At 36.6% G+C, this 13,617-nt stretch overlaps 1 protein-coding gene across 5 annotated transcripts in view; it reads left to right on the forward strand.

Annotated features, from left to right (window-relative positions):
• The window catches only part of COL21A1 (collagen type XXI alpha 1 chain), a 169,141-nt gene that overhangs the window by 99,746 nt on the left and 55,778 nt on the right, over positions 1-13,617 (forward strand). For all 5 annotated transcript variants that reach the window (XM_046640526.1, XM_046640524.1, XM_046640528.1 and 2 more), the window contains 4 exons: positions 10,267-10,320; positions 10,781-10,834; positions 11,453-11,506; positions 11,630-11,683. In XM_046640526.1, the coding sequence (XP_046496482.1) occupies positions 10,267-10,320; positions 10,781-10,834; positions 11,453-11,506; positions 11,630-11,683 (216 nt within the window). The remainder of the gene's footprint in view (positions 1-10,266; positions 10,321-10,780; positions 10,835-11,452; positions 11,507-11,629; positions 11,684-13,617) is intronic.

Here is a 13,617-nt window from a genome sequence, read left to right on the forward strand (position 1 = left end):
ATATCTTAATGCCTCCCTGTGCATCCAATCAAGGCCTACTGGCCCAGATAGCAGTCCACATCCAAGATGCCCATTTGTATTTGCTTATATCCCTGTGTTGATTTGTTAGCTTAATTCTAAAGCACAATTTTATTTATAAGTTCTTTGAAGCCATTTTACTATTTGCTTCTGATAAAAGCCTGTGCTAATTTTCTAACTACAATCTTTGCAAAATGATTATCTTTTAAAAATAATGTGCACAGCATTTACATCTGAGAAACACTGATCCAGAAAATATCCTTTTTATGTTTTTATAATTGCTTATATTGCTTTCAAGCTATTTGATCTTGGACAAGTTACTTAATGTCTCTGAACCTTATTTTCTTCATCGACACAATGGGGGTTTCTTTATAGGTTTATTGTGAGGATTAAATGAGATAATGTATGAAAGATACTTACTATGGTTCCTGGTCCATGATTTTTCTTAAATAAGTGGTGGTTGTTTTGTTATTATGTTTTGTTCATCAAGAGCGTGGTTGCAGTTGGGATGTAGCATAGGGTGGGGTGGCATTTGTCATGGGCAAGATATGGATTAGAGTGGTCACCAGGGCAAACAGGAGGGTCAGTGACTGGAAAAGAAACAGAGAAGATAGAATAGGTGAGGGCAGCTTTATCGTATGGGGAGAGTTAGAGAGACAGAGTGGCAGCAGTAGGCGAGATAATTCCTGAAGAAGTAGTATAAAATCCTTTTGTCTACCGAGTGGTCCTAGGCCTCCATGAATCTTTTTCACCACTAAGCAATCTCTGCCTGTTTCAAATGATGGAGGAGTCTTAAAAAATGACAGGGAGCAGACCAGGCCCACAGGAATGGGAGATGTCATATATTTTCTTGCTCTGGGGATGTCATGAGAGACAGCCTGACCTCCTCCAGGTGAATGAGAGATTCTGCTGGGAAGCTAAGGATGTCTGTTCTAAGGAGACCCTGTGCCAGGAACCTCACTTACACTCTAGTTTACAGGATCATTGCTGTTTCTTTAACATTCTTACAAATAGCCTGATTTTGGGGTGGGGGGGAAGGTATAAAAGTATGCATGTACAGATGAATGTATCTATGAATACGGATGAATGAATAAATTTATTTATTTTTCCCTTTACTTGGGTTTTAGAGACCAAATATGAAAAGGAGACTTGTTATTCTTTTTAAAAACTTGGAGTAAATTTCCTTGGGAATAGATGTGCCTGTTGGGCCAGGAGAAGAAGAACTCGAGGTTCTTTTGGCTGGTCTAATAATTAAATTGACCTAAGACAGATTCGCAGGAGGGAAAAAACCAGATTTAATTCATACACATGGAGATCTCATAGAAATGGGACCTGAAGAAATGACCAAAGCAAGCAGATTTTACACTTTTTGGACAAAAAAACAGTAAATTTGTGAGGACAACAAGACAAAGAAACTTAGGCTTTGGGTTCTTAATTATCGAAGAATCTAAGCAGAGCTTGTTTACACACCCTTCTCTGCCCTGAATTCCCTGTCTCTGGTGAGCAGGATATCTCTGTTCCCTCTCCTGAAGGGAAAGTATCTTTCACACAGAAGGTTTATTTCCTGCTTTCCGGGGGACTGACAGTGGAGGGTCAGAGTACTCTTTTAGCACTGGCTGTTTTCTCAAGTAAATTTAACTCAAAATAATCAGTATGCCACTGTGGCATATCTTGAGGTGGTGGGCTGCTCTGAGCCCCAACGTGCCTACTTAAAAATAAAGGGATAACAGTAATTCAGTAGTTACACCTTAAACTAACTTCTCTATTGCTTTCGGTCATTGTGCTGTCTTTGAAATAGATGCGTGTGAATTTTACAAAACCATACATTCTATTGAATAAGATAAGATAAATAAAATGTATGTTTATGCAAAGGTCTCTATTTTTTAGTCCAGTAATGATTTTATTCAGAATTGGTTGTTTTCTGAAATTCATTGTTTGGGCGTAAGTCATGGTGGGCCTAAAATCACCATGTGCTACCATCTATGTTCCCGCCTCACATTCTCTGTGATTTCAGTGAGTTCTTTATCTAGAGTTAAAATAATTTAGTAAGTTAGTTAAAGGCTTTTCGTTGGTTCTTCCTCTACAATGTGGTTCCTTGATTTTCAGAAATGCGAATGTTAAAAAAATATACTCCTGAGATGGCCTTGACATGTGGCGGTGCAGGGTGTTTTTTCCAGGCATCACAGTGGCCTTTTAGAGATTGTTCCATATAATACCAGTCTCCATTAGGATATTTTCCATGTATAATTTCCATTTTGTGGATTTCCTCCAAAAACTCCTAGAATAGGAGTTTCCACTTAAGATAATTAAAATTAGATACACTTTCTCGCTGACTTTAACATTTTTCTTTACACACCAGACAATCAAATGTGTACCGATTTTGCAGGTTTTTGCTCTGAATTTACAAAATCAAAAGGAACACATCCACCAAATGGTCTTCAATTGATAACTCATTTTATAGCATGCTTTAAAGCTACTCTTTGGAATTTGAGAAATTCTCTAAGTACCTTAAAACACTTCCTTAACCTTAAGGAAAGCTAATATGTTTAAATTGTTTGGAGAAATATATTTTGTTAAACTTATATGAGGCTGTGTTGGTTAACTGATATGTGTTTATTAGTTTATGAATGGTGTGTGAAGCTTTTTTATGGCAAATTCAATTCTGGAGACACAGGAAGTATCAACAATTTATTTTTTTTTAACCTATCCAGAATTTGTACAAACTCATCACTTGGTTTTTCTGGGTTTAAGAAATATATTTATTATATCTAAGATATCATTATGGAACAAATTATACATTACCAACAAGACTGTAATGAATGTCTTCTCCGTATATATTTCTCAGTGAATTTTTCTGAGATATCCATAGGAACATTTCCCAGAAGTAGAATTGATTATAGGATTGAAGGCTTAAATTCATAATTAAACTTTGATACAAATTGCCTATTTACCTTCTAGAAAGTTTGTACTCCCCCAACAAGTGTGTGAAAATATCTTTCCTCACACTCCTATCAGCACTGAGTTTCATTAAAGTTTCTAATTTTCACCAGTAAACTTAAAAATGGTATTGGTTTGATTTACATTTCTTTATTAGTGAGTAAGGTCAAATACCTTGTCATGTGATTTTTGGACACATTGGATTTTGGATTTTCTTTGTAGTTTGCTGTTATATATATTCTGTTTTTTTTTCCTGCTGGGCCGTTCATCCTTTAAAAAATTGATTTTTGTATGCATTTCATAAATTATGTCAAAATATTTTTTCTGGCTTATGTTATGTGTTTGACTTGGTTTTTGAAATTTTAGCTATACAGAAAATTTTAATTTTTATATATATATGGATTTTTCTCCTATGTTTGTGTCTGTATAGAGAGTTTCCACATTCTAACATTTTGAATATAATTACTCATGATTTTACTTTTCATTATTTTATATTTTAATCTTTAAAATTTTGATATTTGGAGTAAAGTTAGATGAGCATTCATATTTTTCCCTCTCTTTTCCTAAATGGATAGCCAGTTGCCATTTGAACTTGCAATATGGAATTTCACTTTTTTCTCCATTTAATTGAAAAATCACCATCATTGCTAAATTTCCATTTTCATTTGGGGCTGGTGTTTTTGGCTTTCCGTTTTGTTCCATTTATCTGTCCACATCCTTTCCACTGCCAAATTGTTTTAATTGTTGTCACTTCATAATATGATTTCATGTTGGCCGAGCCACTCCTTCTCCGTTATTCTTTATAATCCAAATTTTCCTGGCTATTCTTGCGTGCTTATTTTTCCAGATAAAGCTCAGTATCTTTTCTTCAATTTTTTAGAAGTTCCTATTCATATTTTAATTAGGATTCCTTTGAATTTATGGATTAATTTTAGAATCATTGACATAATTTCAATCCTGAGTTTTCCTGTTCAAGATTATGACTTATCTTTTAATTTTATTGCAGTCTTCAAACTCAATGGAATAATAAAGGTTTTTTTTATATTGATCCTCAACATTACCTAAGTTTAAATCTAGGCACTTTTACCTTTTTTATTCCTATTATAAATGGAAATTTTTCTTCAATACATTTTATATTGGTTATTGTTTACATATGAAAAGCCATTTTTGTATATTAATTTTTTAAAACAGCAATTAACTGATTTCTCTTACTAATTATTTTAGGGTACTAGGTATATTGGCATATTAGATGTACAATCATAAGTACAAATAGTTTGTATTCTTCCTTCTAGTTTTTACCTCTCTTATTTCTATATTTTGTCTAAATTCATGGGCTAGTCAAAACTGGCTAGGAAAACTAAAAAAAAGTAGTGATACTGGGCAACTTTGCTCCCTTTTTAAGTTTCAAACAGCCACAGTCTCTTTTTGTGCAGGTTTGTGGCTTTTTTGGTAGTATGACTTTCTCAACAGCAAATACATATTTGTAATTTTATGTCTTGACTTTTGATTCCAGCCAATAGCAGCATACACAATCCTGTTTTAGTTATGGCCTTCTCTACATTAATTAATTATTGATAATCAATAGTCAGTGATTTGAATTTATCAGACATCCACTATACTCTGTTTCTTTTTCTTGAGCCATTATGTCCAGCTTAGAAGGATTTATTGGATCCACCTTAATTGATTCAGAGGACTTACAACTGACGATTATGGCCACACCCTTGATCTGGTCTTTCCCAGAGGCTGAGTTTTAATTGAACTTCTTTTAAAGGCTTTCTCCAGTTTCATTATTTACCTGTTAGAGATGAGAAAAAAGTTGTATTTCCCAATTCTAGTATTTTTGGACTTTGTCTACTCCTTTTAATTACTACTTGCAAACTGGCCAATTCTTTTCTGAACTCACCTCTTTTATAGTACCTTGTCAAATATAGCCAATACCAATTAATGCGTGATACCAACATTCTGTTTTCTCAGTTCTTTACCTCTCACTATAAGATCATTCAATGCACTATTTACCCTTGCAAGTTACTGCAAGCAAAGTTTTTATCAAATATTCACCACTGCCCTATATGAATCACCATTTTTCCGACCTCTAATAGTTGTTTTCCACTGCTCACTACCCAACCTCAAAGCGAATGCCATGTATATTTTTTAATATTGTTGTTTTGGCAGCCTCCTCTTTCTATGATACCAATTTTTACGTTAGTTAACTTAGGCTAAGCTGTAGTACAGTAACATAACCTAACGGCTCAGTGGCTAACACAAGAGCATTTATTTGTCTTTCATATTACATGCCCTTTGTGGATAGACTTTGGCTTTACTTTCCACTTCTTTGCTAGGCATTACTTTGCAAGCTTGGACATAACTTGGCAGAGTATAATAGGTTTGGGTCACACTTTCTTGTGATCTGTGTTTTGTAGATTTTGTCTCAGTATTTCCCAACCATTTTGCTCACCAAGTTTCTCTGCTCCCCCCTCCCCTTAAGTGCTGTAGGTTACCATGGATGCCATGCCTTTTTATTTTACTTAAAAATCTTGCTTATGTGCTTGACAGTAGCTTTGTCCAGATTTTATACATATTTTTTTTTGTCCCAACGTGGGTGAATGTTCCTGGTCTTCTCCGCACTTCATCTGGGATTTGTTTGTCATCTCTGGTAAATTAAAGTTCAAAGATTGTGTTTTCTGTAACTGTAGCCAGAGAATGGAAGTCTTACCTAGGACTTTGCTCCGCCTTAATAGGGACTCCTGGTTTGTTCCCTTCTTCTGTAGTTTTGTCAAGTGGTCATTGCTGAGTAAATTCCGTCTTAACAAGAGTGTATCTTGGCCCAGCCTGGCCTTCTACGGGATGTCTCAGTTCAGTCTTCTAAAGAGTTAGCTCAGATTCTTCTTTTCACTTTAATCTCTTTTCTCTCTCTGGGAACTGTTACTACTCTCTCCTGCCCCAAGCAAAAGGGAAAAAGTATATTCAAAAGGTAGTTTTGGTTCTTATATTAGAGTCTACACAGTAGGGGAAAGAAAATCATCTAGTTTTCTTTTTGTGTCTCTTGGTGTCCCCCTAAATCTTATTTTTTTCATTTTATCCTCTGTTTGGCTAAATTGTTGAGTTTGGGGGATAATCAACTCTAGAATATGTGAGCTTTTAGTGGGTCTTCTCTCTCTCAATCTTTAGTGGAAAATTAATGTAGTCAAGGGGAAGATTTTACTCTTGAGAAGGACATTCACTGTAAGCTATAAAAATACTATTCCTGTTTAGAGTGGAAACAAATTGACCCCCCAATGCAGTGGCACAAATGAGCAAAAAACTTATTTTCCTCATGTAAAGGTTTCTGCAAACTCATTCAGGAACTCAAGTTTTTCCCTCTTGTTATTCTAGTCTCCCTTAGAGTGTTGTTCTCTTCTACATGATCAAGGCTACGTCCCTAGTCACTATCTTATCTGCATTCCAATCTGATGGGAAGGAGGAAAGAGAAGTCAGAGCAATAACGTACCCTTTAATCAGCGATGTGGAAGTTGCACACCAGTCCTGCACACACTCTGCTAGCAGAAACTTAGTTACATGGCTACAGCTGACTGCAAAAGAGACTGGGAAACATAGTCTGTAGTTGGCCAGCTATCTGCCCAGATAAAAGTCTTTTCTGTGGTGGTAAAGGGTAAATAGATTTGGGGGTAGAACTGTCAGTCTGGCATACCTTTTATACCAGATCTACTTACAGATCAATGAAAGGACAAAAACATAATACAGATAGGTCTAAAATATAATGTATTTTAGTTTCTTATTTGCCATCAGTTTTTATGGGAGAATATCAGGGAATTCCTAGACTTTTGGCCTTAGTTCACTCTCTGTGAAAATTCATCTTATAATGGCTATCAAGGAGTATTTCTGTCTATGGAATAGATCATTGTTAAAATTAAAAATTGTTTTTTTTTTGAACTAAGAAGGCCAATAGTTTCCTAGTCTAGTAAGATAAGTGGATTTGCAGATTTTCCTGCAATCAACCAGAGTAAATCAGGAATGAATTTGGCTCGAAGTAACACAGAGCAGGTCATGAATCTTGGGCTTCTCCTCAAGAGGTCACAGTAACCCTTTCTGGGAGGTTGAAAGCCTCCCACTGGAAAGTATCACGGGGACAATTGGAGATTACACACCATGTGTGGACTTTCTCGATTTGTGTCTTCCTTCTCTTGTCTCTGTCCTTCTGTCTCCTGTGAACCCACCTTGCTAGTGGACAAGATGCCCTGGATGTTATTATTGGCAGTAAGTCACCTGATGAAGATGAAGGTCTGAACACTCATATTAACTTCCTCTCTCTATTAAACTCCCCATTAAAGCAACAGCCAAGGGAATAATAACAATTATAATAATAAAACCTAACATGACACAGAGAATAGAAGAGAAGAGAACAGCTCTGCATTTTTAGAAGCTGGAAAGACCCAAGGACGCTGAATCTTAATGTGAGAAGGGATATGATTTATATAAGAGAGACTACCCTTGATACACACACTCACATGTACACATACATGCACACATATATGCACACAGACACTCCAAAATCTCAGGAAATGGTAATATCAAGTATTGCTGAAAATGGAGGTGAATTGAAATTACAGCAAAGATGGAAGCATGGTTGAATAAAGAACAATGAGATCCTGCTATTCCTTCCTCAACTCTCTATAGCCAAATCTGTATAACCCTTCTTCCACTCTGGCAGAAACATAAAAGTTTATTATCTGGAGAAGATAAAACTGAAGGTCTCTAGACTGGGAAGAAAAGGTGGATTTGTACTAAAACAACGGGATTTAGAGAACATTTACCCTTGAGGAGACCTAGTCTTCTTCCCCTGCTTGACCTCCAGAATGCTTTCAGCCAGTCCTGTCTGCTACAGGCCTAGAAGATCTTTCGATGGGGAATCCACTAACATCCGGAGCTATCCAGTGAAATGACCCAACCAGACTATATTATAGTGAAGCTCAGTCAATGAGCAGTACCCACTGAGACCTTATCATCAGCTTCCATAGGAGCTGACAATCAGGAACCACCAAATATCTTACGAAAGTTAAAGATCAACAAAAAATCTTAGATGAAACTGATATAAGACATGGAGAGGAGGCCTTGAGAAACTCTGTCATTAATGCCCTCAGAGAGGCAGAAGCCCTGACAGACCCTGCTTTAGCTTTGCTCCTCAGTGTGGAGTGACAGGTCTTCAGGGCCAACCTAGAGACACACCTGTAGCCCACGACTCCCTTTTCAGATCCCGAGTCCTGGCAATCTCTGCACAAACCACCCCAATCCTGCTCCCAGCACCTGCAGGCCTCTTTCCTGTCTCTGTCCTCCTGAGGGCTTTCTGACACAGTTGTGTGTCTGCCCCTAGCTTAGGGGAGGCTGAGGGTAGGCTGTTTATGTGAAGTGTGGATGGAGCTTGAGTGTGTGGTCTGAGTCACATGTGCAGACTTGAGGTCCCTATAGATGAAGACTCCTCCATAGTAGCTAGCATAATGGTTGATTATAGACTCCACTAAGGGTTAACATTGTAAAATTTTAAGACACCGTAAACAAAAGGAAGATCCTATCAGCTTTTTGAGAGGAAGACCACTATGACCACCACAACCATCACCCCCAGCCAAACAAATATGGCACATACAAATGATCAGGATCAGAAAAGCTTCTAGCATCTCACTAGTGACACTGAAATCAAGAAGGGAATGGAGCAGAGCCTACAAAAGTCTGAAGGAAAAAAATTCTCAACTGTACTTCTGTTAGCAAATTGTCAATTACCCATGCAAACTATCAATTACATAAGTGAATAGACTACTGACATTTTCATAAATTTAAGGTATCAGAAAGTTGTCTCCCATGAATTCTTTCTCAGGAAGCTGTTGGATGATGTGCTCCCCTAAATAAGGGAATAAATGCAGATATAAAGAGCAACAAATCTTTACTGAAACAAATGAGAAAGTTCTAGAAAAGAGACATTAAGGAATATGAAATTTTCAATGTATTTGAGCATATTTAGAGGTGATTTTTACAATTGGAGGTAATTTGGATCTCAATATTGCAATAAGTTATAGGAAGCTAAGCAAACACCGTCTACCCCCTCCCCCCAAAAAACCAAACAAGCAACTTTTAACTCAAGGGAAAACAAACACTTGGGCAGGAAAAGGCAAGCAATCAGCGTATTTGTGGCTTAGCTGTGAATCTTAATATTATAAATACTGACTACAGATTTAATCAAAGCTGTAACAGAAGGTTAAGGAGATTTGTACTTCTTAGAAGTGGAGACGGGGAGAGGGTGTTGGGTTCTGTGAGAGGTTAGTCCTCTTTCCTAGTGGGAAGTCAGAAGGTAATGCTGGAAACTGAAAATGTGGTAGTAATACAACCCTGTGTTTTGGCGATTGGAACTCATAGAGATATGGAAGCTTAGAATAAGAAAAGTTGCCTTTGGAGGGTTCTATGCCATGAATCTATGTCTCTCTTTAAGATGTGATAAATAACCTTTACAAAAATTAAGATTTTTAAGAATTGCAGCAATAATAGATAACTGGTCATATCTCTTTTCTCCCTACCAGACAGGCTAAGAGTATAATGAATCATTTGTAGGTAGTGTTTCAATTTGCCTAAATCAAAGTGAATCGACCCAACTCTTGCCGTGCCGGCCATTGGTCCTCTCTTAACTGTGTCTTCACAATTAAGATTTTGAGACTAAGAAAACAGCACCCAACATTTCCCACAGAGCTAAGTACTAAAACTGTGTGCACTAAATATCAAGCTGTTGCAATTCTTCTTCTTCTCTCCTCTTTTGGAGGTAACTTAAGGCCTTTCATCTTTATGGGCACATCTGAATAGATACCTAACTATAAACAATTCTTAAGATTAGCAATTGAAAGAACATTCCCATGGAGTCCTAGAGTGTTTTGAGACTTTTAGTTCAGGGTCTAATCTTACTGAGCTGGATGGGACCTCAGAGGATGGCTCTCTCCAGACAGTGGTGGCACCAAGTCATTTCTATTAACGCCTACGTCTTGCCACTGTAAGAGCCTAAGTATTTTCAGAATTGGTGCTGCTCTCTAAGGTTGGGGTCAGGATTGCTGATGAGACCCCCCGAGGCCCCAGATACTTTCCTTCTTTGATCATCAATGAAACCCTGGTCAATGAGGATTAATCTTTCACAGGGGTAAGGTTTTAATGTAGATATACTTTGAACTATTTGCAGATTAATTTCCAATGGGTTTTGACAAGAGCGAGGCTGAAGAATATATGATGGTATTTTTTAGGCTGAAATGTGTTTTCTTTAATTGATTTTGGTTTTATTTTCAGGGTGACCGTGGACTTCCTGGTTTTCCTGGGCTTGATGGAATGCCAGGATCAAAGGTTGAAGAAATCTGATCTCTTTAAATTCAGCAATGCCATATTTTATTTCAAATTGAAAGTACTTTATGTTACAAATGCACTATAAATAAATGCTCATATAAAAATTGAAGTAAATGATTGGGTTAAGATTAATATCATAGTTTACATAAGGCTTTTACAAACTTCCTTTAAAATTGTCAGTCATAAATCTTATAGTATTGAAAAATTGATGAGTAAGTTTTACTATATAGAAATTCTCTTAACTATAAGTCCTATGCTATAGGCCCTGTTATAGTACTAACTGTCCTTGTTTTCCTTGTTTTTCTTTGTAAAGCCTGGGATACAGGACTTCTGTAAACAAACTTTATTTTATTTAGACGTTGGCATATTAAACTCCATTGGTTATAATTGGTGTTGTTTTTCTTGATAAGAAAAATATCCATATTTCTCTAAAATTCAATATTTATACTTTGTCTTTTAGGGTGAAATGGGCCCCAAGGGAGAAAAAGGATCACCTGGATTTTATGGCAAAAAGGGAAGTATGGATCACAAAACAGAGTATCCATTTTGAACTTTCAGTGTAATGAAAATAGAAAACTTGAATTTCAGTCCCAGTCCACCATTATAGCAATTAACTTTGTTCATGTTTCTCAGTTGATCTATTCAGAACAATGAAAAAATGGGAAAATAACTGGTGACTGTTATGCATGGTATTCTATAGGAATACATTGTATTATCGATCATTCTGAACTTTTAAAATATTTACAGAGAGATTCGTTGGGAGTAGTAGCTACTTAACAGCGTGTCCATTGAGAATTGATGTCATGGGGCTTCCTATTTCTTCACCTTGAAGGAAGATTATATTCTTTGTATATTTAAAATACTCGTTGCTTTTTAATTTTGCCAAGATGTGATGTCTGTGTTTTGATGCTTCTAATAATTCTGCATGCATCAGTATTTTCAATGTCTTATATTGTGTCCACTGGCCTGGTAAAATAATGCTTTGCCATAAGTTGCAGAGCCAATACCAGCTGTAGTTCCGTGAATTCTGTCACTACATGATAAGGTTAACTTACTTTCCTATTTAAGTTTGAGTTGGAATGTTAAAACATTATTATAAGGATTATTTTTTAAGTGTTTGTTTTTAACACAGGGTGCCAAAGGCGAAAAGGGCATTGCTGGTTTTCCTGGCCTTCCTGGACGTGCTGTGAGTTTGACAGAAAAAGTTCTTGAGTATTTTACTTTAAATAAAAATTATCTTATGCTATCTTCCTGTAAAAAGAAAAATTAGTGCAAAAAATGTATTAAAATACGTGTATTTATTTTTCAGGGAGAGCCAGGAAGACATGGAAAGGATGGATTAATGGGTAGTCCTGGTTACAAGGTATTTACAAAAAACACCCAAAAACCAAAAAAGATTTCTGTAACTTGTGAGTGAATGTTAGAAAAATGTACCACTATTAGACTTTAGATATTGTGACAGTGGCCTAAAATTAGTGAGCTAAGAGTTGTTTTAGTGTGCTTTAAAAATGATACCAAATTTCCTTTGTATGTATTATGAATTCTTATGTGTTAGAAATAAAATCCCAGGGTATTAGAAGGCTGAGCTTCTTTGATAAGCCATTCAGATGCGTTTGTTTGGTGGGTTAGCGGCGGAGGTACTTAGCTATGTGTCCCAAGGAATCAAGGTTTTTGGTGGGAGAGAACTGTGCCCTTAAGCCTGACAACTTCTTTATCCGTTGTGTGGTATGAGAGAGAGCAAGAGGAACTGCAAAGTGCCAATCATTTGCCACCCCTGAAAACTTCAAAAGTACATGCCCTTACGATGGGGGGTTAGCACTGGTATATTCTTACGTAAAGAAACTTCCTTTGGTCCATTATCGAATAGAAGCGGGCTTTTTATGGTGTGGCTTTGCTAAATAAAAGGACATCACGCATGTATCTGTATCAAGTTAGTGTATCCAGCCCACATCATTTTCCACCTATAAGTTCTTTTGGGTACCTAAGGAGAGGATCTGTGTAATCCATCAGCCAACAGGGCCACTTGATGAAGCACTGGATTTAGAGATGGCATCATGTTTCCTAATGGTCAGTACTTTGCTGGCCAAACTTGCTCAGAAATCCAGTCCAGGTTGTCTTGGTCTGTAGTTGTTTTCTCTTCCTTTGGAAAAATTGTCCATTTATTTCCTTAAGTGTTATGAAAGTCCTTCAAATATCCATGATTCCTTAAACATTATAGATAGTGCTTCCTGAATGTAAAATATTGGGGCCCATTTTCAAGAACTCAGTTATATGTTGTTAATTATATTTCATTGTCTTCGTATTTTATTTCCCACTTGTTTGTTAATTAGTCAGACATTTATTGATATCTATTAGGGGCTAGACATACAGAAGAGAACAAAACCATCACAACTCCTACTCTTATGGAGTTTATAATCTAGTCTCTCTATAGATTAGAGAACATAGATTCTTCACCTTACCTGAAAGTTAGGCATTCATCTGATTTAATTTTTCTTTGTCTTCTGTTATCATAAGCCCATGTGCCACAAGACGTGAGATTATACTTTTTCAGGTAGTAGAATTTAGAGAAAAGAGCCGAGTTGGATTTCCACCCCTCAGTGACTTTTTCTAACTCACTGTATGTCCCTTGGCAAATTCTTTGACCTTCAGTTTCTTCATTGCAAAAGTGGAGTAAGTGTTACCTACTTAGAAAGGTATGGTAGGGACCGAGTCAGATGAAACACCTGGCACAGTACTTGGCAGAGAAAAAGTGTTCAATAAGGAATGTTTCTTTGCCCATTTTTTTATTTGAACGTAGCTTTAAGATCCCTTTTGAGCTTTTTTAAAAAAAACGCTTTATTGAGATATGACTGACATACAAAAAGTTGTATACAACTTGGTGAGTATGTAGATAAGTATATACAGTCATGTGCTACATAAAGACATTTCAGTCAGTGACAGACTGCGTTTATGGTGGTGGTCCCATAAGATCAGTACCATACAGCATAGGTGTGTAGTAGGCTACCCCATCTAGGTTTGTATAAGTACACTCTATGATGTTTGCACAAAGGCAAAATCTCCTATGATGCCTTTCTCAGAATGTATCCCCATCTTTAAGTGATACATGACTGTACCCGTGAAACCATCACCACAACCAATGTGATAAACATATCCGTCATCTCCAAAAGTTTTCTCTTTCCCCCTTTATTTATTATTATTTTTGTATTAGGAACACTTGACATTAGATCTACCCCCTTAGCAAATTTTAGAGTTTACAATACAGTATTGTTAACTATGGTATTATTGCTGTACAGCAGA

This window comes from Equus quagga, chromosome 15 (genome assembly GCF_021613505.1).
Source record: "Equus quagga isolate Etosha38 chromosome 15, UCLA_HA_Equagga_1.0, whole genome shotgun sequence".
NCBI lineage: Eukaryota > Metazoa > Chordata > Mammalia > Perissodactyla > Equidae > Equus > Equus quagga.